Source organism: Dipteris shenzhenensis, chromosome 1, assembly GCF_047967505.1.
Source record: "Dipteris shenzhenensis isolate YYH24624 ecotype China chromosome 1, Dip_SZ_1.0, whole genome shotgun sequence".
NCBI lineage: Eukaryota > Viridiplantae > Streptophyta > Polypodiopsida > Gleicheniales > Dipteridaceae > Dipteris > Dipteris shenzhenensis.
In genome coordinates this window covers 1,631,962-1,658,760 of record NC_141596.1, presented here as the reverse complement: position 1 = coordinate 1,658,760, position 26,799 = coordinate 1,631,962, and the positions used below count along the sequence as shown (strand labels likewise).

At 45.8% G+C, this 26,799-nt stretch overlaps 1 protein-coding gene across 1 annotated transcript in view; it reads right to left on the bottom strand.

Annotated features, from left to right (window-relative positions):
- The window catches only part of LOC147905234 (glycerol-3-phosphate acyltransferase 9-like), a 120,796-nt gene that overhangs the window by 61,190 nt on the left and 32,807 nt on the right, over window positions 1-26,799 (bottom strand). Inside the window, exons 2-5 of the mRNA XM_087379147.1 lie at window positions 20,252-20,337; window positions 19,105-19,224; window positions 18,596-18,653; window positions 18,299-18,417 (exon numbers count right to left, since the gene is read on the bottom strand). Of these exons, the coding sequence (XP_087235273.1) occupies window positions 18,299-18,417; window positions 18,596-18,653; window positions 19,105-19,224; window positions 20,252-20,286 (332 nt within the window). The 5' untranslated portion in view covers window positions 20,287-20,337. The remainder of the gene's footprint in view (window positions 1-18,298; window positions 18,418-18,595; window positions 18,654-19,104; window positions 19,225-20,251; window positions 20,338-26,799) is intronic.

The window sequence follows — 26,799 nt, the reverse complement described above, 5'->3', positions numbered from 1 at the left end:
TCATGGCATTACTCTATTCCTCCTTCGTCCTTGGAATATTTATGTGCCTTCACTCTCTTGCTTGAAGCAGCTTGGTGCAGCTGCCATCTATGATCGTAGAAGAGCCACTTGGAAGTAGTGCTCCAAGCCCACTTGGGAGGGAATACAAAGCAAATTCATCATCACCATTAGTCAAGCAGCTTGGCACAAGCATCCACATTGGAGGAGGCATTCAAACACTTGACCCTACTGTTTGATTTAACAGACGATCAAGTGTGCACTTGCTCTGCTTGCACAAGTCTCGCCCAAAATTAAAGAGCTTCGATGGTTGTATTGTATGGATCTCCCCCTGCATAATCAAATCGAACCAAAGGAACCTGAATTTAGTCAACTAACAGCCTGGTGGAGACTGGTGCCACTAAAGTTTTGGCCTATTACTGAATACTTACAATTTCTTATCCATGCCCACATAAAAACTCCTTATAGTTCCTGAAATTCACCCAAAAAATGTCAAACAGAGTGAATTGGCTGGCCAATACGTGACAGCATATTGAAGGAATATGATGAGCACAATGTGCCTCCCCAATGTGCCAAGTAGTCGAACTATCAAATCGTGTCTAGCCTTTGAGCTGTAACTGAGTAGTTGACATTGCATGAAGAGTAAGCTAGCCAACCCTTGTACTTATCATTGATCAATATGCTATGTATGAGCTTCTTGAGGCCCTTCACCCAGGATTGCATTATCTATCCATGCAATTGTGCATTATATTGCCTAATCACACTTTTGTGCAGCTGCCACCATGCGACAACGAAGGATGCTCCCTGAAAGGGGCATGAAATTCTAGTGATCCCCATCCAACTTGACTGCAAGTATAAGCAATTTCAAATGCAAAAGTCTATGCTTCTTGGTTGTCACAGTCATAAGCATATTCATCACATATAACACATGCCAATACAAAAGCCTCAAAGAGACACAAACAATGATGTCCATCATGTTAGAATTCTGGTCATCTCCTGTCTGTACAATAGGGAGTGAGGGCTGTTATATGGGTGTCCCTGCCCAAGATAGTTGTAGTTTTCTCTTCTTCTCACCCCGATATTCTGCTGTAGGTGGGGGTTTTGCCAGGGTACTTGGGCTGTGTGTAAGGCTTGATGGTAGTGCCTGGTTAGGGGCTGGTTATAGGCTGTTAGAGGCTATTTACTGCCAGCTATTGCAGGACTAGTTGGGGCCAGTCAGGCCAGCCAACCACCCGATCAACTGGGTCGGGTCAGGCAACCCTCAGGTTGGGTCAACTGACCAGCCAACTAGGTCGGGTCAATCCAACAAGGTCAGGCCAGTTGGCCTGTCCTACTCAGCTGACCAGGCGCCTCTGTCTATAAATAGGGCGAACTATTACCCTTTGTTGTATCTTAGCAAGTAAAGCAGAGTTTTGCAGCACATCTCTATTGCATTCTCTTGTGCGATTCTTTTTCTCTCTATTCGCATTTCTTCTCTCTCTGATACATTCTGCTACATCTCTAATATGGTATCAGAGCACAAGGTAGCTTGAAGCCTTGGACTTGGATTCTCCTTTTCATCAATTATTCCATTCTTGCTATGTTCATTCACCCACTGTTATCTTTTCCATGGTTATTTTCCTCCATCCACTGTAGCCACATACACATAACGGAGATAGAGAAGGAGTTTGCAGGAGGATGTGACCAGCATGTAAGTTTCTTTCTTTTTTATTTGCATAAGTTAAGCATCGTAATAGTCAACATAAAATAATGCATCCCCATTGTTTTAATTATTATCTTTTGTAATTCAAAAAGTACATTGCATTATGGTCATATGGATGACATTTTTGGGTGGAATGCATGGATTCCAAGAGGGGAGAGCGCACAAGACAGACGGTGTTTGCTGCTGATCGAAGCAGGCGTGGACTGTTGGGATAAGGAGAAGATGCCAGAAGAAAGTGTCACTGAAAGACAGACATCTTACAAAAAGCCTGCAGCCTCTTCTTTCTTTTTTTTCCCACCCACCCTCCCTTCGTAAAGCAAGATTAACCCCCCAAGATGGCAGATTTGCTTAAGATGGCTGAGAAGCCTGTGAAGATCCCTATCTGTCCTACTTTCCCAGTGGACAGACATCTTACAAAAAGCCTGCAGCCTCTTCTTTCTTTTCTTTCCCACCCACTCTCTCTTCATAAGAGCAAGATTAACCCCCCAAGATGGCAGATTTGCTTGAGATGGCTGAGAAGCCTGTGAAGATCCCTATCCTTCCTACTTTCCCAATGGACCATCAGAAACAACTATGGTATATAAAAGGTTATGATGGAATCAGTGTTACAGTCCCATGACTTGGCTGATTTCATTTAAGTTGGAGTTGCAAGGCTGAATCTAGAGGAGGACGACCTTGGCATCATCTTTCAGAAGGAGCAGGAACCTTGGCATAGTTGTATGATCAGGTCAAAATGCCCATGTACGCTCCCTCATCTTCCTCGATTGCACACCCCAAGTGATCAATCACGTGAAGCACATGACGCTGGCCAAAGGAATCTAGGAGCACTTGGCCTCTCTATACACATGAAGCACTGGGTATCACCCATTAAGCGCGTCTCCTTGGAAGTGAAGATGCGGATGCTGAATCATGCAAAGCCCTCAATGATGCGGGAGCATACAAGATGTTTTAGGATCTTCTAGAGTTAGTTCACATTGATCTATGTGAATCTATGTAGACCCGTACTCTGAGCTGGTGTATTTTCTGTTCCATAAGAACCAAGCCTACGCTTATTTCAGAGATTTGTGTGCTCTGATAGAGAAGGATCTCAATTGCCAATACAGACTCTTCGGGATGACAAAGATGAAGAGTTCGGTACTAATGCTTTTGAGAGATTTTGAGCAAAGAAGGGCATCAAGCGAGAGCTTGCCAATACAAGGAGATAATGGAGTTGTAGAGAGAAAGAACCGGACTGTGATGGAGATGGCAAGGACGATGTTGGAGCATCGTGACCGTCCCCATTCAGTTTGGGGAGGGGATGTGGCAGACCACCCGACCACTGGGTTGTTGGAATTACAATTTAGAGTATCAATCTCACAATTACAAAGAGATGCTCGCATGCGAAAAGATGAGACTGATAACACACAAAACGACTCTATATTAAGAGCTAGAAACCTCCACGCATCCCTATGGGGCTCATTGTGGAGGCTTAGAGTGATAAAGATCTCAAGCCCACAAAAGGCTTATAACATGAAATGAAAGAAGATTTCGATACATAGTTGGAGGTGGACAACCCACACGTCACTCCAGATAATCAGCCACACAGGCTAATAGGAGACTGGCTGCAATACACGCAGTTCTACCATCATAGATGCAGCTTTATTGATCACGCTTCTCCTGCGCTATCACCATGCTCCGTATATATGCTAGGAAAGAAGGGTGACACCCTTTTCTACTATACTAACCTCCTCAGATGGTCATGGAAGAAGCTGCCAGCAACTGCCAGTATTGAACCACCTTTGCTATACTAACCTCCTCAGATTTTGTCCTCCCTACTAGCCCCTCCCTCGGCCTCTCCTCTCCCGCCAGCCCCTCCACTCCCTTAGCCTCTCCCGCTAGCCCCTCCCTCAGCCTCTCTCTCCCGCTAGCCCCTCCGCTCCCTTAGCCTCTCCCGCTAGCCCCTCCGCTCAGCCTCTCCACCTCAGCCTCCCTCACGCGCTCAGCCTCCCCGCCTCAGCCTCCCTCACCCGCTCAGCCACCAGTAGCAGCAGCCAACAGTCGCCACCACCAAAAGTCACCGTCCGCCTTAGCAAGGGACACGTAACCCCAGGGTTTGGGCTGAGCCCCAAAGCCCAACCCTGGGGGTTAGTTACAGCAAGGGGCGCCTGAATATATGCAGGCCACTATGGATGGGTATGCCAAGACACCTGTGGCCTTCCCCAAGATCAAGACACTTGTCTCGACCCCGACAAAAGCACTATATTCCTCCATTGCAGCTCTCCCCTTGCCTCCCCCCTATGTGTTTGCAAAGACGCCGTCCCCATATGCAAAGAATGATAGACCCACAAGAGCATATTTATTACTTACAGTAGGAAATCCATGAGCTCAAGCTCAGACTTGCAGCTTTAGAGAGGAAAACAGATGCATGGGAAGCACAAGGAAAACAGGAAATTATTCATGAGGTACTGCAGATACACAATACAGGAGCACCCACACCACAGATGGTGACTAAAGTCCAGGACCTGGTCACAAGTCAGCTCCAATCAGTAAAACAGGAAATTACAGCAACACTGGACACTAAAGTTAACACACCCTCTCCTGCTGCTCCCGCTCCCCTCCCTCCCTCTCCCACTACCCCCCCCACTCCCCTCTCCCTCCCTCCCTACTCTCCGATCCCCTACCTGCGCCTCCCTCCCTACTCTCCCGCTCCCCTCCCTCCCTATCCCCTGCTTCCCCTCCCTCCCTACTCTCCCCTCCCCCTACCTGCCCCTCCCTGCCTACCCCCTGCTACCCCTCCCTCCCTACTCTCCGCTCCCTGCCTACCCCTCGCTGCCCCTCCCTCCCTACTCTCCGCTCCCTCTACCCTCCCCTCCCTCCCTACCCCCTGCCTCCTCCCTCCTTCACTCCCCCTCCCCTCCTTCCCTACCCTGCCCCTCCCTTACCTGCCCCCCCCCCTCCACCCTCTTCAGCCCCCTCTAGAAAAAGAGAGAAAATCTCTCTTCCCGGCAGCAGGTTTCCGGACGGACTGAGCATCTTTGGGTTTGTGTCAGCCTTTCCACCTTGATTGACGAATGGGTTCCCATTCAGCCAATCCTCGACCGCTTCCACCGGCTGCAATAACGGTTACCTTTTCAAAAGACGAGCTTCAGCAACTCAAGACAGATTCAGAGCATGAGGACGCTACCTCACTCTTTGCTCGCATCCACGGTTCCCACCCTTCCAGGCTACAAGCTAGGGATTGGATGCTTTTGGCTTTACCTGGAGACCTCGCAGGTCACCTCACCAATGTTCGTCTGCTTGGACGAGGGTTCTTCCAGGTGGTCTTTGATTCTCCAGAGTCAGCAGGTTCAGTACTCAAGGCTAGTCCTTTGGCATTGAGCTCCAAGAGGATCTTTTTGACACCCTTCACTTTGGGTTTCGATCCGATAGAGGAAGATAGCAGGGTTACCTCACTTTTCATCAGATTCCCCAGCCTTCCTCAGGTTTACCATCGACTCTTACCGTCCATAGGAGCCACTTTTGGGTTGGTCACTGAGATCCCTCCCCTCCCTGGCATGGCCTCTTCAGCGGCAGAGGCTGTCAGATCAGATGGGGTGCCACGAGTCACGGTCATCGTCTCTGACCCTGATATTACAGATGATCACATTATGCTTCAGCGACCAAATGATTCCTTTTTTCGACAGAGAATCGAGGTTACTGGGAGACAGGGTCAGTGTAGGATTTGCAGGACCCTTGGGCACTTCGCCAGAGATTGCCCAAGGAAAAAGAAAAGGCCCAAACGGTTTACACCGGCTTCTCGTCCTACTTCTTCTACACGCACTACCAGGGCCCCTCCTTCTTGCCCAGGACCTTCGGGACCAGCCCTTAGACCTGGACCCTCTTCTTCAGCACGCACAGAACAATCAGCATGTCCTACTCCTATCGTCCCCCATTGGATGCCTTTGAGGGTTGCTGACACTCCGCTACTTCTACGAGGCACCTCGGACCATTCTCAGTTACAGGCAGGTGATATTCCTATAATTGTTTCAAGCATAGATTTGGTTGCCCCAGTCCCCCCACTTGCTCATCAAGAGGGGCAACCCATCTCTTCAGGTCCTATCACTGATGTTCCTGATCAGCCCCCTCCCTCTATTAGTCACACTTCACCTCTTGATAGAGGTAAGGGGGTTATTTCTCCCACTCCCTCGAGTGTAGGGATTCCTTGCACTCCTATGCCAGTACCCTCTTATAGAAACTCCTTTGCAGTACTGGCAAATTTAGCAGAAACAGAGGAGTTTGTACCCTCTTCCCTGGGGGAGCCGGTTATTGGGATTCCGTTGGACAGGCTTCCCCCTTTGTTGGAGTGGGGTTTCTTTCACTAGTTGATTTCCCTCTGCTTGACAAGAGGACTCTTTCATAGGAGAGGATTTTCTCCACCACCAGGTCGGGTAGGGCCTTTCACCCGGCCTCTTCCTCTCGTCGATGAGGATCGTTAGTTGGAACGTTCAGAGCCTCAATGGTATACTCCATCGCCGCCGTAGGCAGTTGATTCGTAACCAACTCCATCCAAGTATTTCAGGTGGCCCCATTGATATCCTTATGCTCCAACTGCATAAGCTGGATGGTAGAGATTGTGCCAAGTCAGGTAAGCTTCTTTCTGGCCATAGTTTTTTGTCACCTGCCTTGGGCACTAGGGGAGGCATTTGCATTTCTATCTCTTCTTCGATGCTCCCCTTGGTCATTGGACACGGAGTCATAGTCCCCTCCAGAGCACAGTGGGTTATTTTGCTGATTGGTGAGCGTAAGGTTGGCTTTCGTAACCTTTATGCACCCAACTTCAGAGGGGATCGTGCCCTCCTTTGGAAGAGTTGCTCTCTTAGTCCCATATTGCAGATTCTTGGATCATTGGGGGCGATTTCAACATGGTTGAATGTGCAGAGATGCTTGGTATGATGATGCTTTTCACACTCAGCCACAATCTCTTCTATTTTCTTGGTCGAACAGGAGAGTAAGGATGCCTATTCACGCACGGATTGACAGATTTTATGTGGATGATTGGGCATTGGACAGAGGTGGGACAGTATGCATCAGCGCTGGGGTATCCACTTCAGATCAATTTCTGGTTGTTTTGGTGGTTTCAGAGCCTCGGGCGAGAGGCCGCTCTGCCAGTATCAGGATTCCAGATGCCTTCTATGCAGAGGAGGGCCTCACAGAGGCAGTGCTACAGATTTGGGTTTCTCACCTGCAGGGTGGGCAGTCGTCCTCGTCAGATGGGGCTGCAGCCCTCACTGACATTAGCAGCTTTTATCATTCTGTTGCTGGTATCAGGAGAGATGAGATTCGCAGGTGAGAGATTGCCATTCGCTAGCAACTGGTAGCTCTCCAGAGAGAGGAGCAGAAACAGCCTACAGATGCTTGGATTCAGGAGCGCCTTGCTGTAGCAAGGGCTCATCAGCAGACACTTTTAGATCAGAGAGCAGAGTATGCCTTTCACGCCAGAGAGTCTTTCTAGACGCAGATCGGAGGTAGAGTCAACAAGCAGTTCTTCTCTACTCTTGGCCCTAGACATAGTAGAGAGAGTGTTTCGCAGCTTGTTGACTCAGACGGGGTACTTCAAACACATCCAGATGCCGTCTTGTAGATTGCTTCAGATTACTAAGCCTCCCTTCTGACTGCAGATCTTGATTCACAGGCCAGAGATGATGCTAGACAGATTGTTTAGCAGCATATTCCTATGTTGGTGGATCAAGGTATGAGAGTCTCACTTGATGTACGCTTCACCAACATAGAGTTCAGGACTGCTCTTACTGTCCTTCATAAGGGTAGTTGTCCAGGGTCAGATGGACTTGCACCTTTTTTTATTATTTTCTGGGATTAGATTGGGGATTACATCACCATAGCTCTGCAGGGTGTTTGGGACTCGGGTGAGATGCCGGACTCATTCTCGGAGGGTCTCATTCATCTTATCCCAAAAGGAGGTTGCAGAAATTTAGTGTCTTAGCGGAGACCGATCACCTTACTGGGCATTTTGTATAAGATCTTGGTGAAAGCCACCAACCTGCGATTGCAGCCCATCCTGCCAGATCTTATACATGACATGCAGATAGGCTTTGTCCATGGCGGAAGCTTTTTTTATAACGTATTCTCATTTTGGGAGGCTACTGAGTGGGCTATGCATGAGGGCCATAGACTGGCAATCGTACTCCTGGACTTCGAAAAAGCATATGACAGGGTAGATTGGAGTTTTCTATAGGGAACCCTTCTTCGCTTTCGATTTTCAGATTTGTGGATTAGAGGGGTTTTTGCTCTTCATAGGTCAGCCCATAGCCAGGTACTCATTGGTGAAGTCAGGGGAGACAGGTTTCAGATTTCCAGATCAGTCCGACACGGATGCCCTCTAGCCCCCTTTCTATTCTTATTTGTGGCTGAAGCTAGGAGCCTCTATATTAGAGCTCAAGTTGATATTTTTTAGCTGAGACTTCCGTTGAGACAGGAAGAGGAGTTGCTAGACAGTGAGCTGGCAGATGACATGGCTATTTTTTTGGATGCCACCCCACAGACACTCACCTCTTTCAGGACAGCCTTGGATTTGTTTTGCATTGCAGCAGGGGCTCATATTAACTGGAACAAGTCCAATGGTTTTTGGATTAGTGATGAGGACACTCCAGATTGGGGTGCTGATATTGGCTTTACTTGGATTCAGAGGGGTGTCTCCGTCAGGTATTTTGGATGCCAGGTTGGGGTGGGCATTTCTCCAGCACAACAGTTCGCTCCCGTGTTGGAGAGCATCAGGAGGAAACTCCTATTTTGGAGTTCGGCCAGACTTGACCTTGCATCCAGAGTGGTGGTTGTAAACCAAGTACTATTGGCTATAGCCTGGTTTGTTTGCTCTTGTTGGTGCCAATCTACAAGCAATATCACTCAGCTCAAGAGACCTATCATGAATTTTTTGTGGAGTGGATTAGACGGCACTTAAGATGTGATAGCCAAGGTATCTTGGGAGACTCTTATTCTACCCACTGAGGAAGGGGGTCTCCATATTATTGATCCAGACTTGCAGTGTAGAGCCTTGCTCTGCAAGATGGTGGTTAGAGGTTTGATGCCTGGTCAGGAGCCATGGAAGGATTTTTACTTACGCAGTATACAAACATGCACACCTTCTCAGGGAGGAGATTGGATGGACAGCCCTAGATGGATCTTTACGTCAGCCCATCTCAGATCTCCTAACTCCCCTCTCGTTTTGCATTTTGCATTTTGCATTTTGCATTGGTATGGACGCTCGTTTAGTAGCTCCACTACCACAGCTCGTTGTATCAGGATTTTCACAATCTCATAGACCCATCGGTCTTCCGAAGACTTTAATAAACTTTCTTTCTTTCTTTCTTTCTCATGGCTGCCATTCTGAAAGCTTGGGACAGCTTCAGAAGTACTCTTCGGAGAGTTCCACCCTCCTCTCGTGAAGAAATTGACAGGCAGCCCGTCATGTGGAATGATTGCATACTAGATGAGCATGGCATACCACTCGGCATGTCACACTACATGCAATGGTCTAGATGGGAGTTGGGCCCTGCATCCACAGTGGGTGCTTGGAAAGCTTTCAAGATGCTTCCAGAGGATCAGAGAGTTTGTTCAGTTAGTCACCTCAGAGGAAGTGCAGCCAGGATGCAGCAGATAGATGCAGCCATACCAGTGGAGTGGATGGATATAGACCACTTGCCTATTTCGGAGTCCACCTGGTTGGGGGCTTTTAGGAGGACAGGTATCCCTCTGCAGGTTATAGCCTTGCGGGATGCACATGAGGATACCCTTGTCTTTTAGGTTCATGCAGGAGGCAGACTCCACAGATCTTCAAAGGACATTCTCTTGGAGGCTCCTTTTCAGCCTATCAGGATTGCAGGATACATGGAGATGGGTAGAGACTCACAGTGGTATCTTGATCCAGACCCCGTTCTCCTGGCTCTTGGATCTTGGAGGCTTTGGTTGTATGGAGGTTCCCCTATTAGATCCTTGCAGTGGGATCCAAGGGAATGGGAGTGGATAGATGCAGGGCACCGAGAGAAGAGCATCCCCTTCTTTCGTTACACGGTCAGAAATGCCTAGAGATTCCATCTCAGTTGTAGAGGTTGGAGGCCCTCTAGAGCTCCTCATTGGGATACTTTTCATATTTCTGCAGAGATGCAGAAAAACTTTTGGAGGAGACTTTGGAAATCCCTCAGGAATAAGAAAATCACGTTATTAATCTAGCTTACTATTCATGGAGGGATTGCAGTGAACCTGTGGAGATCTAGGTTTGGGGCTGACCCTACATGTCCTCGATGCCACTCAGCGGTTGAGTCAGTGCAGCGCTGCCTTTGGGAGTGCACTCAGGCGAGGATGGTTTGAAAGGGTGTTGCTAGGATACTTTGCATTTTTCATAGAGCACCCTTCTTCATGACCTAGGGATCAGTTGCTTGGTTATCACTCACTGGTCCACAGGCTTTCTTCGAGGGACATGACACGGATATAGCTTTCTTTGTTCGACGACACCTTGTGAAGTCATGCTCCCTCCGGGATGTTCTGTTTACTCCCTTCAGAGCTCCCCATGCTTCTGTAGACACATCTTGGGAGATTCTGGCTAGTATTACAGCATGGCATATTTGGAGACCCAGATGTACAGAGGCTTTGGAGGACTCCCAGGTTCACCCTTCTCAGACTATGGCCAGTATCTGGGCAGATACTATACACACTTTGATGGCCATTTGGGCGAACATTCAAGGAACCTCCAGGACTGCTACTGCTAGAAGGGTTGCTTTTCTCAGAGTCTGGAAGGGCTCTCCTTTCTTCTCTGACTCTCCTTCAGGGATGAGGTGGCATTTTCAGCCGCCACCTGGTATTTTTGTTTGCTCATTGTGAGCTGTTTTTTCTCATGCTTGACATGATGTACTCCCGCACTTGAGCTTGCTCTGCGGTTTTTATTCATACTTAATGAAGTACTTTTCTTGGGGAAAAAAAAAAAGTTAACACATCAGATGTGTATGAAGAAGTACAAGAATAGGAAAAGAGGGTGGCTAATACACGACTCGTACGCATAGGGGGGCTACCAGAGGGCTGGTTTGAAGGAACTCAACTAGAAAATATCATGGAAAGAACCCCACAACTAGAATGGGATGCTGAAGATGTAATAGTTGTCTTACAGGAGGGGACACAAGCCAAATTATGCTTCCAGAACAAGATGAAAAGAAGCAAGATTCTTAAACAAACCAATAAGCTGAAAGGCACTAAAATATGGATAGCGGAGGAGCTCACCCCAACTCAGCTCAAAATGAAGGCCACTGAAGTGGCTAAAGTGAAGGATGCTCGAAAGGAAGGAAAATGGGCTGTTTATAGAGATGGAAAAGCACTTATAAGAGACTTCAAATCCAAGCCTAAAGACTCTCAGTCTTAAACTAATGTAATGCAGGCCGATTATCATTGATAGTAGACTTAGTAGACTGTTGTTAACCTATAATAACTTTGTGAGTGCGATATACACTCTTTTTTTGATGAAAGCAGATTACTATATTAACATAAAATCAATGTACATGACATTAGACTCCAAAGGAGAGCCCAATGGAAGAACTCAAAACAGTGAGAGAACACTTCAAGGCTAGTAGCATCCAAGTCCCTTGCAGCAAAACTATCATATAAGGATTGCTTGAGGGACATTCTGAAGAAAATATATGCCTGAGGAAACTGTTGACCCATCCTGGAATGCAGTCTCTGTGTCCAAATTGTCCATAGTACCCAAAAGCGAGTCCAGTGAAAGAAGAGGAGGAATGGAGACATCTGAGATGAGAGGCATCCAAACATCCAGAAGAGTTTCCCAAATCTGATAGAGGGAAACCGAAGCCGCAGCAAATGGGAAACATGAGTGATCAATATGCGAGAGTGTGGGCAAGACCATAATAGGTGAGGAACTGTCTCACGGTGATGAGAGCAACGGGGGCAGGAAGGGGAAGCAATGCGGCGTGCTGCCACTTTCACCCCAATGGAAAAAGCTCCCACTATACATCTCCGAAAGAAAAGCCTTTGTTTTAAAGGCAATTTGGCTTTCCAGATTTTCATGAGTCGTGATTGCCACCAAGATAAAGGCCTATCCAAGTTCCAAAGAGTGTTGGCATGCTTGTCAATCCATGGCGGTGGAAGAAGAAATCTGTAAACCTTTGAGGAGGTCAGATTATGCATTGAAAGCGTATGGGTAGCAGGAGGTAAGGAAGTCAAATTCCAGTCCAATAATCTGCCCTGTACAAACAGTGGAGGAACCAGAATAAATGGCTGCAACATAGTTGAAAGTATTTTCCAAATGGACCTATGATGCAGACCCAAGGAGAATGTCCTGCAAGCTTGTGGAAATGAAAGCATACATCCTTGTTGATCCACAACATCGCCAACAAATCTTATGCCCAATTTCATGAGATTGTATGCTTTAATAGGTGCCTGTAAAGCGAGAGGCGATTCAAACACCTTGCTCCAATGGATGCTTTCCAAGCGAAAAGAATTACCATGATGAGAGGAAGCACCTGTCCATTTAGCATATGAGAGAATTCTCTTCCAACCATGAATAAAAGCAATAGAAACAGGGCAACCAGGAATTTTTCCCTGAATGACTAGAACATTGCAATTCCAATTCTGATTTGGAAGTGGTTCAGGTGCCATCATCTTTCTTGATCCTGCAAATATCCTCCTTTCGCCTATCCACATGGAGACTTTTAAAAAAGGCCTTGGAGGAGCAGCCCTTATCCAAAAGGGGTTTCATGCGAGCTCGGATTTGCCACTTCTTTAATTTGCGAAGATCATTTTGGTGAATGATATGAACCGCATAAGCACAAGAATCCTGTTCAGAAGAGGTAAGCTGTCTATGAGAACTGATTGCATCCATTTGCTGCTTGTGAGATTGAGCCCATTTCAGCTTGAGCCTGAGGTTACCCATGTAGCTCCGTCCATAATCTTGAATAACAGCCTGCAAGCGATGAGCAAGACTGACCCAAGCAAAATCCATATCCTCCTGAGCATGTGAGAGGAGGGGACGGACAGCCACTCTCACCATGTTCTGAAATTGCTGATGAAGCAAATAAGCACTGTTAACATGGAGAAGTCGACGACCAAAAAAAGGCATATCATCTGTCAGACGTGCTATAGATAATGTCAAGCATACTGGAAAATGATCAGATAGCAAGAGGGAATGATCAACCCATAGTGTACATGTGAAATCAGCATACTGCTGAGCATGCAGCAAATACCATCTGTCAAGTCGAGCCCAGTAGTGAGTAAAGGCATTGTGATGATATGTATAACCCATATCTCTGTCCCTTGTTGAGAGCCATAGATCTTCTGCATGCAGGGATGAGAGCATATCTTCCCAATGTCGAAGCTCAGTGGGGATCATGTGAGAACGATGAGTGGTATTGTCTTGAGTGGCAGGTGAGTTGTTAAAGTCTCCACACAAAAAGGCATTGGACAGCCATGGATATTGTTTAAGGGAGACCCACATTTGAGCTCTAGTCGCAGAAGTTTGTGAGGCATAAACAGATGCTATTTCATAGAGATCAGCTTGCCAGGTGCACCTGATCACCATCCATCGACCCTGAGGGTCATTGTAAGCAACCGTGGGCTGCATATCATGTTTTACCAGCATGCAGACCCCCGAAAAGTGCATTGTACCAGCATAAAAAATATCATAACCAGCATAGTGGCCTTGCTGACCAGCCAAGAAGTGTTGATTGTGTTCCTGTAAAGAGATCACATCGGGATGCATTCTATGTACATAATGCCAGAAAAGTCTCCACTTATTGACATTGCAAAGACCCTGAACGTTGTATGTGATGCAAGTAATTGAAGTAGACATAGAAGATATGTACAGTCAAGCCAAAAGCAGAGTAAAGTATAAGCTGTCAGGCCTCATCCATGACATCAACATCCACCTGGCCTCCTGGATCATTAGCTCTACGATCCTCATCATTGTCGCATACGGGGATGCCCTTTTTTAACACATCAACCCACAGTTGGGAAGTGAGGCCGTCAGCAGGGGTAGAGGTCTGACCAAGGGTGGAAGTTGAAGCATCCCAATGGCGAGATTGTAACGGACGTGGTTTGAGAGCGAATACCTTTTTGGGTTGCTGCCAGGCACCCTGGGGGGAGGCATGAGATTCTGAAATTTTGCCCTTGCCCTTATCCTTTTGCTTGGCTGAAACCTGAACCACATTTTCTTTGGAAGGGACAGATTTAGATGGCACATCACCCAGTTTGGTAGGCATAGCCTTAGGCCCCGGGCCATAAGTTGGGGGGGGAGTATTTTCTGGAGCAATAGCTGTAGGTGGGAGCTGATGCAGGACTACAGGACACTGTGAGGCTAAGTGGCCAAACTTATGGCATGTGAAACAAGCACCTGCAAAGACTCCCCATTTCAAATCAAAATATTTTTCACCGAGGGGAACATCCTCCACTTCTACCGCAATAACAGGAGGGGTTGGGTGATCTGTATCCCAAAGAACACAAAAGCGATTGCGATTACCCAAAGGACGGGGTGGGCATACAACTTGCCCCAAAGTAGCTGCCAAACTTGGTAACTCAGCCCTCATATAGTCCGGAAAATCCACTACCTCAACCCATACGGGGCAATGATGTCAAATGAGGCTGTGGTAATCCTTGTTAGGCGACCATGGCATGACATGCACCATTTGTCTGCCATAGAATAGAGGCGACATCTCCAATATCTGCTTACGATATGAGGCATCCAAAAAATGCACTTCATAAAAACCTCTGGAAGCAAAGTACAAAGCAGCCTCCCAACAATGCCTGAACCCACTGGGCCACATCATTTGCTGAAGGTAACTTTCCTGGGAAGAAAATGATGACTGATTGCTGAGAGAACTTTCGAAGAGGAGCAACCAATGAAGGCAGCTTCAACTTATACTTGATGGCCGGGGGAGGTTTGGCCCACTCCTTTCGGCTGTGATGAAATTCATCTTTAAGCATGTCAAAAACATAGTGAGCATCTACAGAATCTGCAGTAGAGAGATCAAGTTGCTGTCTTTTGGAATCCCGGGACGAATCCTTGCGAGAGTGGCTTTTGAACTGGTCCTCCATGGAGGGAAACAGGGCGGGATTGATGAAAATGCAGAGGTAGAACAGAACTGTACGGACAAGGCAAAGAGTGGAAACAGAGATTGTACGGACTGTACGGAAAGTACATGCTGTACGGTTGTACGGAAGACAGGCTACGAGGGGACTGAGTCGTACGGAAAGGTGATGCAGGAGCTGTACGGAAAATAGAGATGAACGGGGCTTGTGATACGAAACGGCGATCGAGGCTGTACGGAAAAGGACAAAAAGTACGGATATACAGCGGGGGTGAATATCGAGGAACGAGCAAACAGAGCCGGGGCTGCGCAGGGAGGAAACGCGCTGACTGTACGGCGTCCATACAGAAGTACGGCGTCCGTACGATTGTACGGGCAGGGCGCGGGCTGGCTTGTACGGAACCTGACGCGGGCCTGTACGGGGGCTTGGGGAGGCTGAGCAGCAACGACCAAGCTCTCTCTCTCGGCACTGTGCGATATACACTCACAAGAGACTCTCAGTCTATAACTGATGTTTTGGTGTTGACCTTTTGGTGTGTGTTTGTCCCATAGACCCGTGAGGTCTCCTTAGGACGTTAATATTTCTTTCTCATACCAAGAGCCACCTCCATGAATAGAGACAACTCTCTGTGGGAAGTGCAGTGCACAAGCAGAACTAGAAAGGAGAGAAAGAGACCAAGAGAAACTGCAAGGGATCTCAGGACAAAACTCCACAACTACTGGGCAAAACCTCTGTTGTACAGTGCACAAAAGGTGCTCCACTAGGATGAACAACAGCGTGGGGAGGGGCCTATATATAGGCAGCCACCCCCCCTAGTCGGCTGGTCCATGTGGGCCGACCCACAGCCCTAGGTGGGCCAATTCCTGCCCCAGGTGAGCCGACCCCCTCTGCTCCATATAGGGGCTGCCACACAGCCCTATAAAGGGTTGTAGCCCTGGGGCTACACCCAACTGGACTGCTCCTAGGGGCCGACCCCCTCCTGCCCTATAAGAGGGCTTCTAGAAAGCCATATAGGGGCTGACATCCCGCCCCAACCAGCAGTGGCTGACCAGAAGGTCCGCCCATCTTTGCCTACAAATGGCCTCCAAGGGCTTGATCTGCAGCACCACAAGGTAGCCACACAGGCCCTCCAGACTGCCTAGCATAGTGCGCTGCCACGCAGCAGCAAAATAGGCCTGCAGGGGCCCCAAACAAAGCCAGTACAATAATCCAACAGATATTGCCATCAGTGCAAGGTCTTCTTCTCTACATGGACACTTGTATCTCAGCTCTGAAGCCCCCTCTCAGCTCCAAACTGGTACAGCTGCCCCCAGATCAATGAACCTTTGTGCCCCAGAAACAATGGGCATCCAACTGCTCAGGATCAATCTGCGGTGTCTGGATTCTCGCACTGGCAATCACCTGACCCATCCGGATCTCCAGCAACTCATCCGACAATAGCTGCAGCAGAGCACAAAGAAACCCCCTCTGGATCTGCCAGGTCACGACGTCCAAACAAAACATAAACTGATAAGGGTCCTGCCTAAAAGCCTTCCTTGATCAAAGACTCCTTTGCCACTGCATCTGTTTGGCAGGTCCCGCTGCCACATACAAGCAAGCAATCCTCCATCCGGAACCAAAAAGCCTGCATCTTGCCTCGTGCTACTAGAAGGCTAGGACAATGACGTGATGGCCACAGAACCTTCCCTTACTCACTAGTCCTGTCACTGATCCTTTGAGAACACTGCCACCAATAATGACCTTTTTTACCACAACGGTTACATATACGTGAGGCCTTTAGTGCTTCCCTTTCCTCAGCTGTCAAACTTATTCCTACCCTTCTGCTCAGCTGACAAAGCCTCTAAGTGAATGTCATAAGTACGATTTACAAATCTCTCCTCCTGGTCAAGCACCATCAGGACCAATTCCTCCCAGGTTAACGTATTCATCCTTCCGTTGGTTATCAAGGACAAAGAGAAATGCAGCGTACTAAGAAGACAGATGGGACAGCAGTGTTAGGGCCATGTCCGCAGATGATATCTGCTTCCCTGCCTTGAGAATCTCTTGCTAAAGTTCATGTAACTTGTTGGTGTGCTCCCACATCAATGAAGGCTTCGTTGGACCCAACAAACTCATCTGGACTTCCAAAGAGACCGTCTTCATGGAAGAGGTTAGGACACCAAATGCTGATGGGAAAGAAAGAAAGAAAGAAAGTCTATTAAAGTCTCCGAACGACCAAAAAGGGTCTATGAGACTAAAAAGAAGCTGATACAATGAGCTGATGGGTGAAGCCAATAAATGGGCATCAACACCCAAGACGAATACGAAAGAAAATTCATAATCTTGCCCAACGTCAGTACATAAAGAGAGAAAACCCTATGAGTGGAAGCTAACGAGAAAGTCGGCCCTAGGAGGGGAGCATCGGTGTGTGAGGCTGCTGTGGAGGCATAAATCCTATCATGGGGCGCTAGCGGCTGTCAACGTGTACAACTCTCTGTAGTCTCCTGATTGTAGCCCTGCGGCGAACAAGTGTGCCACTCCCATGGGTCGTGCATCCGGTCTAGCATGGAGGGAAGGTCCCCTAGCATGATCTCTACCGTAGTACACTGACGAGTCTAGCATGTCTCTAACTCTGGCTCAGGTCCTTGTCACCGCCACCTCCATGAGTCCTGCTGGTCAGTATTGTTTGGCTGGAAAAACTCGGTGATCATGCTCTGAGTAGAATCTCGTTGTGTGTCATGATCTCCCCGATGTGCCTTGAGTAGCCAATCCCTCATGGATGAAGGATCCCAAGCATATCTGCTCTGGAAAGGACAAGAAGTTGGATAGGCACCCAAAGCCATCTCTAGAAAGGTAGTGGTACCCACCTCTGATCTTGTAGTGCATTGTGCATCTGAAAGCGAAATGCTCATGTGACTCGATCTCCCAGGAATCACAAAAGGTGCAGATACAACCATCCCTGGGTATGCCCTCCACTCAGCCACTCTATATACAGAGATGATATGATGCGACCCAGAACTACCCCATCGCAATCCTCATGGAATGAGGGAGGTGGATCCGTGTGTATCCTGGTGGGTCGATGAAGCCCTCTGAAATCCGTAGGCAGCGTCTCTATAGAAGTTGAGCTACACAGGGAGCTCACGAGGTGCCAACCAAGTCCTGAATGTGTGTAGCTGTAGGAGATCCTCTCGGATGACTTGATTCACCTCATGATATGTGAACAAGCATTTCTTAGCAAAAAATGCTTAGACAATCTAGCTTATACCACTTAGGATAGAAATAATATCAGCAAGCAGCAACAAGGACGAAAACTTCACAAGGGGAATTTACAAATCAGTTTATTTTCTGCCTACGAAAGATGCTGCAAAATGCATCCATCTTCCTCATGCAACAACAATTTGAGTCGCACCACTTAATTTGTTACTTTCTTCAATTAGCTGGATAACCCTGCTGTAAAATTGGCATATGCAGAAATGCAATCCTAGACAGAAAATATTTCAATTTGAAAACTTGATCAGAACAAATAGACTTTAAGTCCCTCAAATAATCAGAAAAGCAGGTTACCTTATTGGAAAGAGAATCAAGTATCGCACAAGCACCCCTAGGCACCAGAGAGGAAACAAATACAGGTTCCAATTCCATGGCTCTGGTGGGTTTGACTTGAAACACCTTGTGAAAGTATCCTGTGCTTCAACTCATATTCAACAGCCAAAATGAAATATCAGTCGGAATAGCAGAAAATCTATATGCCACATTTGAAAGCTTCTCAAAGACATGATATCACATGGACACATTCAAATCGATTATAGTACATCAATTCATTAAGGTTCCTGCTCAAACACCAAAGATCCCTTCACTCACATCGACTATGGCACTTGCAGCCTCATTCAATACTGATGAGATATCAAGCAGACCACGCCTGATGCCAATTAAGGATTTATCCACAAACACACTGCAGTAATCTACTTGCACCACATCTGCTGTTAGTAAAATACTAAACATCCATCTGCCTTCTCATGATCCTTTGTTGGCAAAAAAATCCATATGTAACCCCTCCAAAAATTTCGCATCAATAAAGTGATAGAGGAGGATGGAACATAAATATAGACTTGATAACAACAACAAATAAGTAGCCACTTGGAGTTAAATACTTAACTTTTCTAATCTCTGGGCCATTTCTGATGAGCAATGTCAAGTAGATGATAGATAAAGGCTACTAATAGATACGTCTACATATCAAGAAAAAGATCCACGTGAATTAGGAGACATACTCAACTTTGACCACTTCTGATGAGCAACGTCAAGCAGATAACGGTAGAAAAAGCCGGTCTATATATCATGAAAACGATCCATGGGAATTAGGAGGATACAGAAGCACCCTGTCACCCTCTGTGTCACAGCATGATTTCCCCATCAGCTCTTCCACACCCAGCTGGTAAAGGTTTATTTCTGATGCAGATGGCTGTATCAACGATGGATCTTGTCTCCCCCTGAAACAAGTCGAAAATTAGAACATTAGCATATCCAGATTGCAATTCTATTGGTAGACTATCAATCTTCAAGAAGCGATACTTTAGGCTGTCCTCAGAGATTTGTTCAATGATACATAGGTCTTCTTCATTCAGAATTTAATAAACAGATTATTCTAGAATTCTACAATTTAATATACAGATTGTTCTAGAATACTACAATTTGACCATAGATTAGAACATACAATTTGTTTCCCTGTCTACCACCATAAACCCTTTTCTGAGTTTGACGTTCCCGTCCAGTCGCTCTAAACTCATACAAATCAATGCATTGCCACATTTCTTGGCATCGATCATCCAGGTACAACATTGAAGAATGATTGTAGACCACGAAAACCTCAATTAAACCCAACCTTCAACAAAAAGTGCATGGATTCAACCTTACAAGTGCCCCTCACACATGGCACAGACTACTCTCAGCATCCTTACTGGCTTGAGCTGACCACATATAAAGATGTGAAAAGGACCTCCTTTTCATTTCCCAGCAACTTGGTATAAACCACCAAATCTTTTAAATCATTTCTTGAATAGATGCTAAAACTTCCTCAATGAATACTTGGACATCTTATACAATAGAAGAGGTTCTCATGAACTAAGAGTCTATAACCGGTATTATTAAGGGGCCTTTTGCATTGTAAAGGATTGCAACCTTATTTGTCCCATCATCAAGCTGATCAAAATGAGGAATACAAACTGAAGCACACACAAGGCCCATGTACAATCGCTGAAATACTAAAAACCAATTATATGTGCAAATCTCAAAAGCCCAAATGACCACCACAGCCAGTAAGACTCTATGCCTTAGGAAGCAAACAAACGGAAGGGGCAGGAAAACTCAGCATAATGCACTTCCCATTCTTCAAGGCCTTCAGATCAAACACAAAGAAATGTAGACCTATACTTTCACATAATAAATACCAACTGTCAATCAAGAACACAGCTGGATAATTATCAGAACTAGTCGAGGACAGGGAAAACAAAGTCATACCTGGAAGCCAAGTTGGAATGGTTGACAACAGCCATTGTGGTGTAAATGTGCCTTTCAAAGTCACTCCTTCTGAGCTTCTACAAATACTGAAAGATGTCCATTGATGTCAAGGGCTGTAAATTCTCCTTTTCACTTAGAACAACAAGCAATCATTAAAAACAGGCATTGCCTTTCAACCGTTTTCCATAAACCAGAGAAAAAGTATATGATCCCTACCATTTCCTTTTTAAGAGGAAGGAGAAGAGAAGGATTACTTTTCATGAAGAGGGGATATAACCATGTGCAGGCATGCCTACAGACCGAATAACAGAAATGCCAAATTGATATACTGCAACCATCCTATTTTAGATACTACGTGGATAAGTTCTGTGTGTCAACACTATATGGTAACGATGACACCTTAGTATTTGAAAGTTGGACATCTTATTACCAAAAACATGACCAGAATTGAATCTACTGTAAGGACATGTCCGTGTCACAGCCAAAAGCCTGTCAGGACCAAATGACCTCCTAGTACATCCCAATCAATAGCGGCCTTCTTCACAAGCACTGACACCGGTTGGCATGCCTAGGATGGCCTCAACAGCCAACGTTTTTTTTTGCATTGCCCGAGTGCATTGACATGCAAAGAAGGGGACAGATTTAGAAGGGAATTGCTAATTAGTGAGCGACGAGGAGAAGAATTGGAAAGAGAATAGAAAGAGAACAAGGCAAGGGGTGAAAGAGAGATGCAATATCATATCATATGACTCTTGTAGTAGACCGCCTACCTAAGACATTCAGCTTTATAGAATTGGTATTTTCGACACTTCAATACATCATCTTGGAAGTCCTTATTTATTCCAAGCCAAAAGATTTGTCATTTCAGAAGTGCATACGTCTTCCGAATTCCTATGTGTCCTATCCTATGTGTCCTACACTAGCACTATCATGACACTCAAAAATATTTCAATGCCTTATTCGATTATAATTCGGGACACTTACTCTACCTTTGTAGAGCAGCTACCCATTCCCAATAGTTTAAAAAAAGTCAGTTGATCCTTATAACCAACCTGTGGTGTGTCACATTTACCATGTGCCTTCTCAATGAAAGCTCCTTGACTTGTCAGATCCCTCTCAATAATTGTTTCCATATTTCAGAAAAGTGAGGATCATAGGAAAACATTTTGAAATTGAGTAAACCTCAATTCATTAATGATTGGCATTCGACTTATAGAATCTGTACCACATTGAATTTCCCTTCTGATATGTCAATTGAATATTAAATTCTTCCATTAATTCAGCTCATCTAGCTTTTTCCCCTTGAAGTTCTAACTAATTGCAAAACCATTTGATACTTTCTTGATCAAAGACGATCTCAAATTTAGCACACAAATGGTGCCTCCATTTCTTTAATGCATAACTATAGCATATAGTTCCTTCTCTTATGCTAAGTAGTTACCTTGAGTGTGATCTAGCTTCTTCTATTTAAAAGCTATTGGTCGATCTCTTTGTAAGCATCTATTTCAACCACGAATGTTTCATTGGGATCCACTACCTTTAAGACAGAGGCTGCATTTACTCTTTCTTTAAGACTCATCCCAGATGAAGGTACTTCCCTTCCTATAAGCTAATTTGTCATCAAAACAGCTATTTTAGCATATTCTTAAATGAACCTTCTATAACATACTTCTAAGTTTTTGGATGTAGCCATTCTAAGATGACCCTTATCGTTCAGTATACATACGAATCCCTTCTTGGGATATGATATACTTTTCTCAAATGTTTCATATGCTTCTTTGTTGTTTTACTATAGATAAGGATATCATCTAGGAACACTACAACAAATTGGCCTTAAGATACTATCCATAAGTGTCATAAATGTTGTTGGAGCATTTCTTAAACCAAATTTCATTAGTTTAAATTGATAACGCCCATATCTAGTATGAAGAGAAGTTTTTGGTACATCTCTACTTCATACTTGGTGACATGTAGATCTTAAATCAATATTAGTAAAAAATTTAGCCGCTTGCAATTGATCAAAGAGCTCATCAATGCGAGACATAAGACATTCATTTCGTAGTGTTATTTTTTTCCAAATGCATAAGCACATCCTACCATCCTTTTCCTTTACCAATAAAATTGATGATCACCAAGGTAGACCACCAAGGTAAGCTACTTGTTTGAATTTTACCTTTTCTAAGATATTCAGCCAGCTATCTTCTACACGTTCTTCTGTTTGACTAAGTCTAAAAAGGGATTTACAAATAGGGTGAGATCTTGGAAATATATCTATTTTATGATCTATTTCTCTCTCAGGAGGTAAACCATCAGGCAAATCAAACAGAAAAACATCTTTGAATTCAATTATTAAATCATTAAAAGAAACTTTATGCTATTCAATAACATCAAGTCAAAGTTTACTTTTTCAAGTGAAGAGGAAATTCAATTATCAACAAAAAAATCATAAATATATGCCTAGCATTTGTATGGGTGTAGAAGTCGCTCCCATACCAAGGTCGAGATGTAACCATTTCAGCACGAGTTTCACAGGATACTATCCTTATGGTATGCCATTCACAATCTCAGCAATCGTTAGAAAAGGAATATGTTCTTTTCTTATTTAGTTGTTGAAAAGGAAGTTCCAAAAGAGATTTCTACAAGTACACTTAGTCAAGAAAGGCTGAAGGAAGAGTCAAGAAAGGCCAAACTTCCTTAAAGAATTTTCAAATTGTTTCTCACAAGAGTTGCCTAGTTAGCTTTCACCAGAAAGGCCTGAAGACCACAAGGTTGACTTAGTTTCCGGATGTTCTCCACCCAATAGGCCTCCATATCAAGTTAGTCCAACCCAACAAGATGAGAACGTCAACCAAGTTCAAGAATTTTTGGTGGTCCAAATCTAGTAGTTCCCCAGTTCGCTCTCCTATCTTGCCAGTCCTTAAGAAAGATGGATCTTTTAGGATGTAAAGGACTTAGAGCCTTGAATAAGCAGACCATCAAAAACCATTCCCTTATTAGCTAGTCCTTGCTATGCATGATGGAGTTTATGGTTTTCAATCTTATGAGTGACTATCATGAGATTGAAATTGCACACCACGTCGTTTTTTCAAAGGATGAGTTTGGGCATGTTCCTGGTTTCATGTAGATATATATGAGCATAGACAAGGAATGATCTTACCTCATGAGGAGTCTTGAGATTGGGCCATTTCACAAGTGCTTGTATCTTAGATGGATCCACTCGGATACCATGTGTGGACATAATATGGCCTAGGTATTGGATTTCTATTAGGAAGAATTCTCTCTTCTTTTCATTAATTAGAAGGGATTAGAAGGGCATTTTTAAATAAGATTTTAAACACATTTTTTAAATGCTCTCTTTATTCCTCCTCATTCCTATCGAAAGTAAAAATGCCATCGAAGAAAAGGCTTGTGAATTCTCGTTAATTTCTGAATAATCGTTCCATCAGCCTATTGAAGGTGGCTGGAGCTTTAGTAAGGTTAAAAGGCATTACTAGATACTCATGAAGTCTGAAAATTGTTCGAAATGCAGTTTCATGAATATTTTAAGATGTTACTCGAATTTGATGATAGCCTCTGTAAAGGTCTATGCAGCTGAAAATCGTACATCCTCACAGACGATAAAAAATGTCATTTATATGACATCCCCACCATTGGGCACTGCCACTGCACTTGCCTCAACAACATTCCCCTTAGCGCAAGCAAGCACCAATCTAGCCTATAAGCATACTGAACGCAAGATTAAACGCCCAACCGACTCACTACAACTACGACGATTGGACCAGAGTCAACAAAGGCGCAAAAATCAAGAGACTAATAGGGGCGAACCATCACAACGATAGGTTACATCGGCGATGCCCTAACACAGCTTGAATCTATTTGGCTCTCTGGCGAGCAATTGTTGGATTTTGTGAGGAGAGTTTCGCTGAGCTGTTGATGGTTCTAGGGTGTCTTGCCAGCCTTCAGGGAGGTGTCGGATGTCTACGTACATGGTGCTGATCAATAGAGCTGCGCGAGGACTCCACTACCGACGGGGTAATTGTTGAGCTCAGGGCTGTACTGGATCTACGACTTCAGCAATCCAACTTTAGCGCTACCGGTGCCACAGACCTACTCAACGCCACGCCCGTGTGCCACTATCCCCACAGACCAAGCCTCTAGATAGCTAACGCTGCCCGGGTTATCTGATGCTCGAGCCACACATTTCAGCCTTCTACTTTCATAGGCTACTGCATGAGCATCTTGAGTTAAAGCAGCTCCAATGCACTTACCACTAGCGTCGACTACTACCAAGAAGAGTTTATGTAAGTCAAGAATGATGAAAACTGGTCTTGTGGTTAAAGCATGTTTCAGTTTTTGTAAGCGCTTCTTTCTCTTTAAAAGTGCATCTAAACTTGACCTTCTTCGTGGTAAGATCATGTAGGGCTGCAGCTATCTCACCAAAATGCCAAATGAATCTCCTAAATATGAACTGTTGGGCGCTGCACTCAGTTGGGATGGTCGTTGATATTCATCTGGTACTTTGCTAGCAAGAATTTTATTTGATTGGGGGGGCAAAGCGAAGGTGCCAGAATGAGATGGCAAGGCTGGCTATGTAAGGCTCAATTAGAGCAGCCACGAGAATGCATTTGCAGCGCTAGATACACTTCTCTGCACGTCTATCATGACCAGAACGAGAATACCAAGAAAGCCTTCCAGTCTATCTGTTGAACTACTTGACTAATGTGAAAAGGGAACAGGGAGAGCAACGGAAGCAAAGTTGGCATAGCTGAGGCTATTAACGTCCACGGGAGACCAAGAGTTCTATGGGACAACAAGAAAACCATCTAGTACATCAGCTTAGGGAGGGCACAGGGCAGCTCCCAGGACTGCAAAGGCAGCTCCACTTTAATTAAAGTACCTTCTTGATAACCTAGATAAAACACACATATATTGGGGGGGAGCAAGAAGGAAAAGGGATGAAAAAAGAAAGAAAGAAATTTTATTAGAGTCTTCGGAAGACCGATGGGTCTATGAGACTGAAAGAAAACCTGATACAAATCACAGTAAGGGTGGAGCTACTGAAACGAGCATCATCACCCGTGCTGAATCCTAAGTCTGATCATACATAATCAAATACATCTGGATGTAACAATGAAAAGAAAAGGGCTGGAGCAGAGCGGAATCCTCCGTATGTCATGTCTCCCTGGCTGGTGCATAGCCGGTGATGGGACGTTGGTGCCCGTCAAGGGGTGCCGTGCGTCTCGGTCTCATGGACGAGGCTCGACACAAGACCAGAGCCACCGTGACTCCCGTGGGACGTATCCCGGGTCTAAACAATGACGGGAGGTCCCCCAGAGTGATCTGTGTGTCCCCTCGATGTCTCGTGTGTCGTGCTGCGATCGTCGGGTCGGGGTCTCTGTCACATCGGCGGCTAGAGACTGGACGATCAATGTCACTCAATGGGAAGAACTCTGTGATCCTGCTCTGAGAGGTATCTGATGATGTGGCCAAGCCCCGTCGCCTGAGTAAGTACTCTCTATGTCGAATTCCCTCGTGAATGAAGGCCGCGAGGCATCTCTGATCTGGGTAGGCGAGGAATCTGGAAAGGAGCCCGGAGCCGTCTGAGGCAGTGGTAGCGACCTCGGATCTCGTAGTACACTGGGCACCTGAAAATAAAATGCTCCTCCAACTCAACCTCCTGACAGTCGCACAATATGCATGAGCGATGCTTCCTAGGAATCCCCTCTGCTCTGCCGCTCTCTATGCGGAAGCGGTGTGATGATACCCGAAACTGTCCGATGGAGATCCGTAGTGAGTGAGGCATATGAAGCTCAGTGTACCCCGGTGGTGTGATGAATCCCTCCTCCGAAATGCGAAGACAGTAATCTCTGTAGAAATTCAGCTTCACTGGAAGCTCCCTCGGCTCCAACCAGATCCTAAAGGTGTGTAGCTGCAGGAGATCCTCTCGAATGACCTAGTTGGTATGTGGCCCAATTGGGATGGTGGGTGGGAGTACCGGAGGGGCATCTAAACTGTACTGAAAAGGAGGTATCCTATCGATGTGGAACCCTAGTCTCACAAACCATCTGTGAGTCCGTGCATACCAGCATCGCTCGTCTCCCTCTGCTGCCAACCTCATGGAGGAATCGAGAGCCAACCATGGCAACCTCTGTCTCCCTGATGTGCAGTCCCCATATGATCTAACCCGGTGTAGATATGTGATGGTCTGAAAGGCTCCATCTAGCTAGAGTGGATAGGCACCAAACTCGGCCTGAATGATGTGATGTGGTACAGACGGTTACCCTCGGATCATCCGTGAGAGCATGAGGATCTGCAAGCGCTTCACCCGTGTCCACTCTATCTCTGACATGTCAGGCCCCCAACAAGGGCTGCCATACATACCGGCTGGTCGGACCAAGGAGTCGAAGAGAAGAGCCTTGGTCCGAGGGTCCTGGAAGTGGGAGTGAAAGCACTGTCTCTCTAGCCGAGCCAGTGAGGCGTATCCCCTGCTCAGTCTAGCCTGCATAGCTGGTCTCATCGTGAAGATCGGGCCGGAGAAGATGACCCCC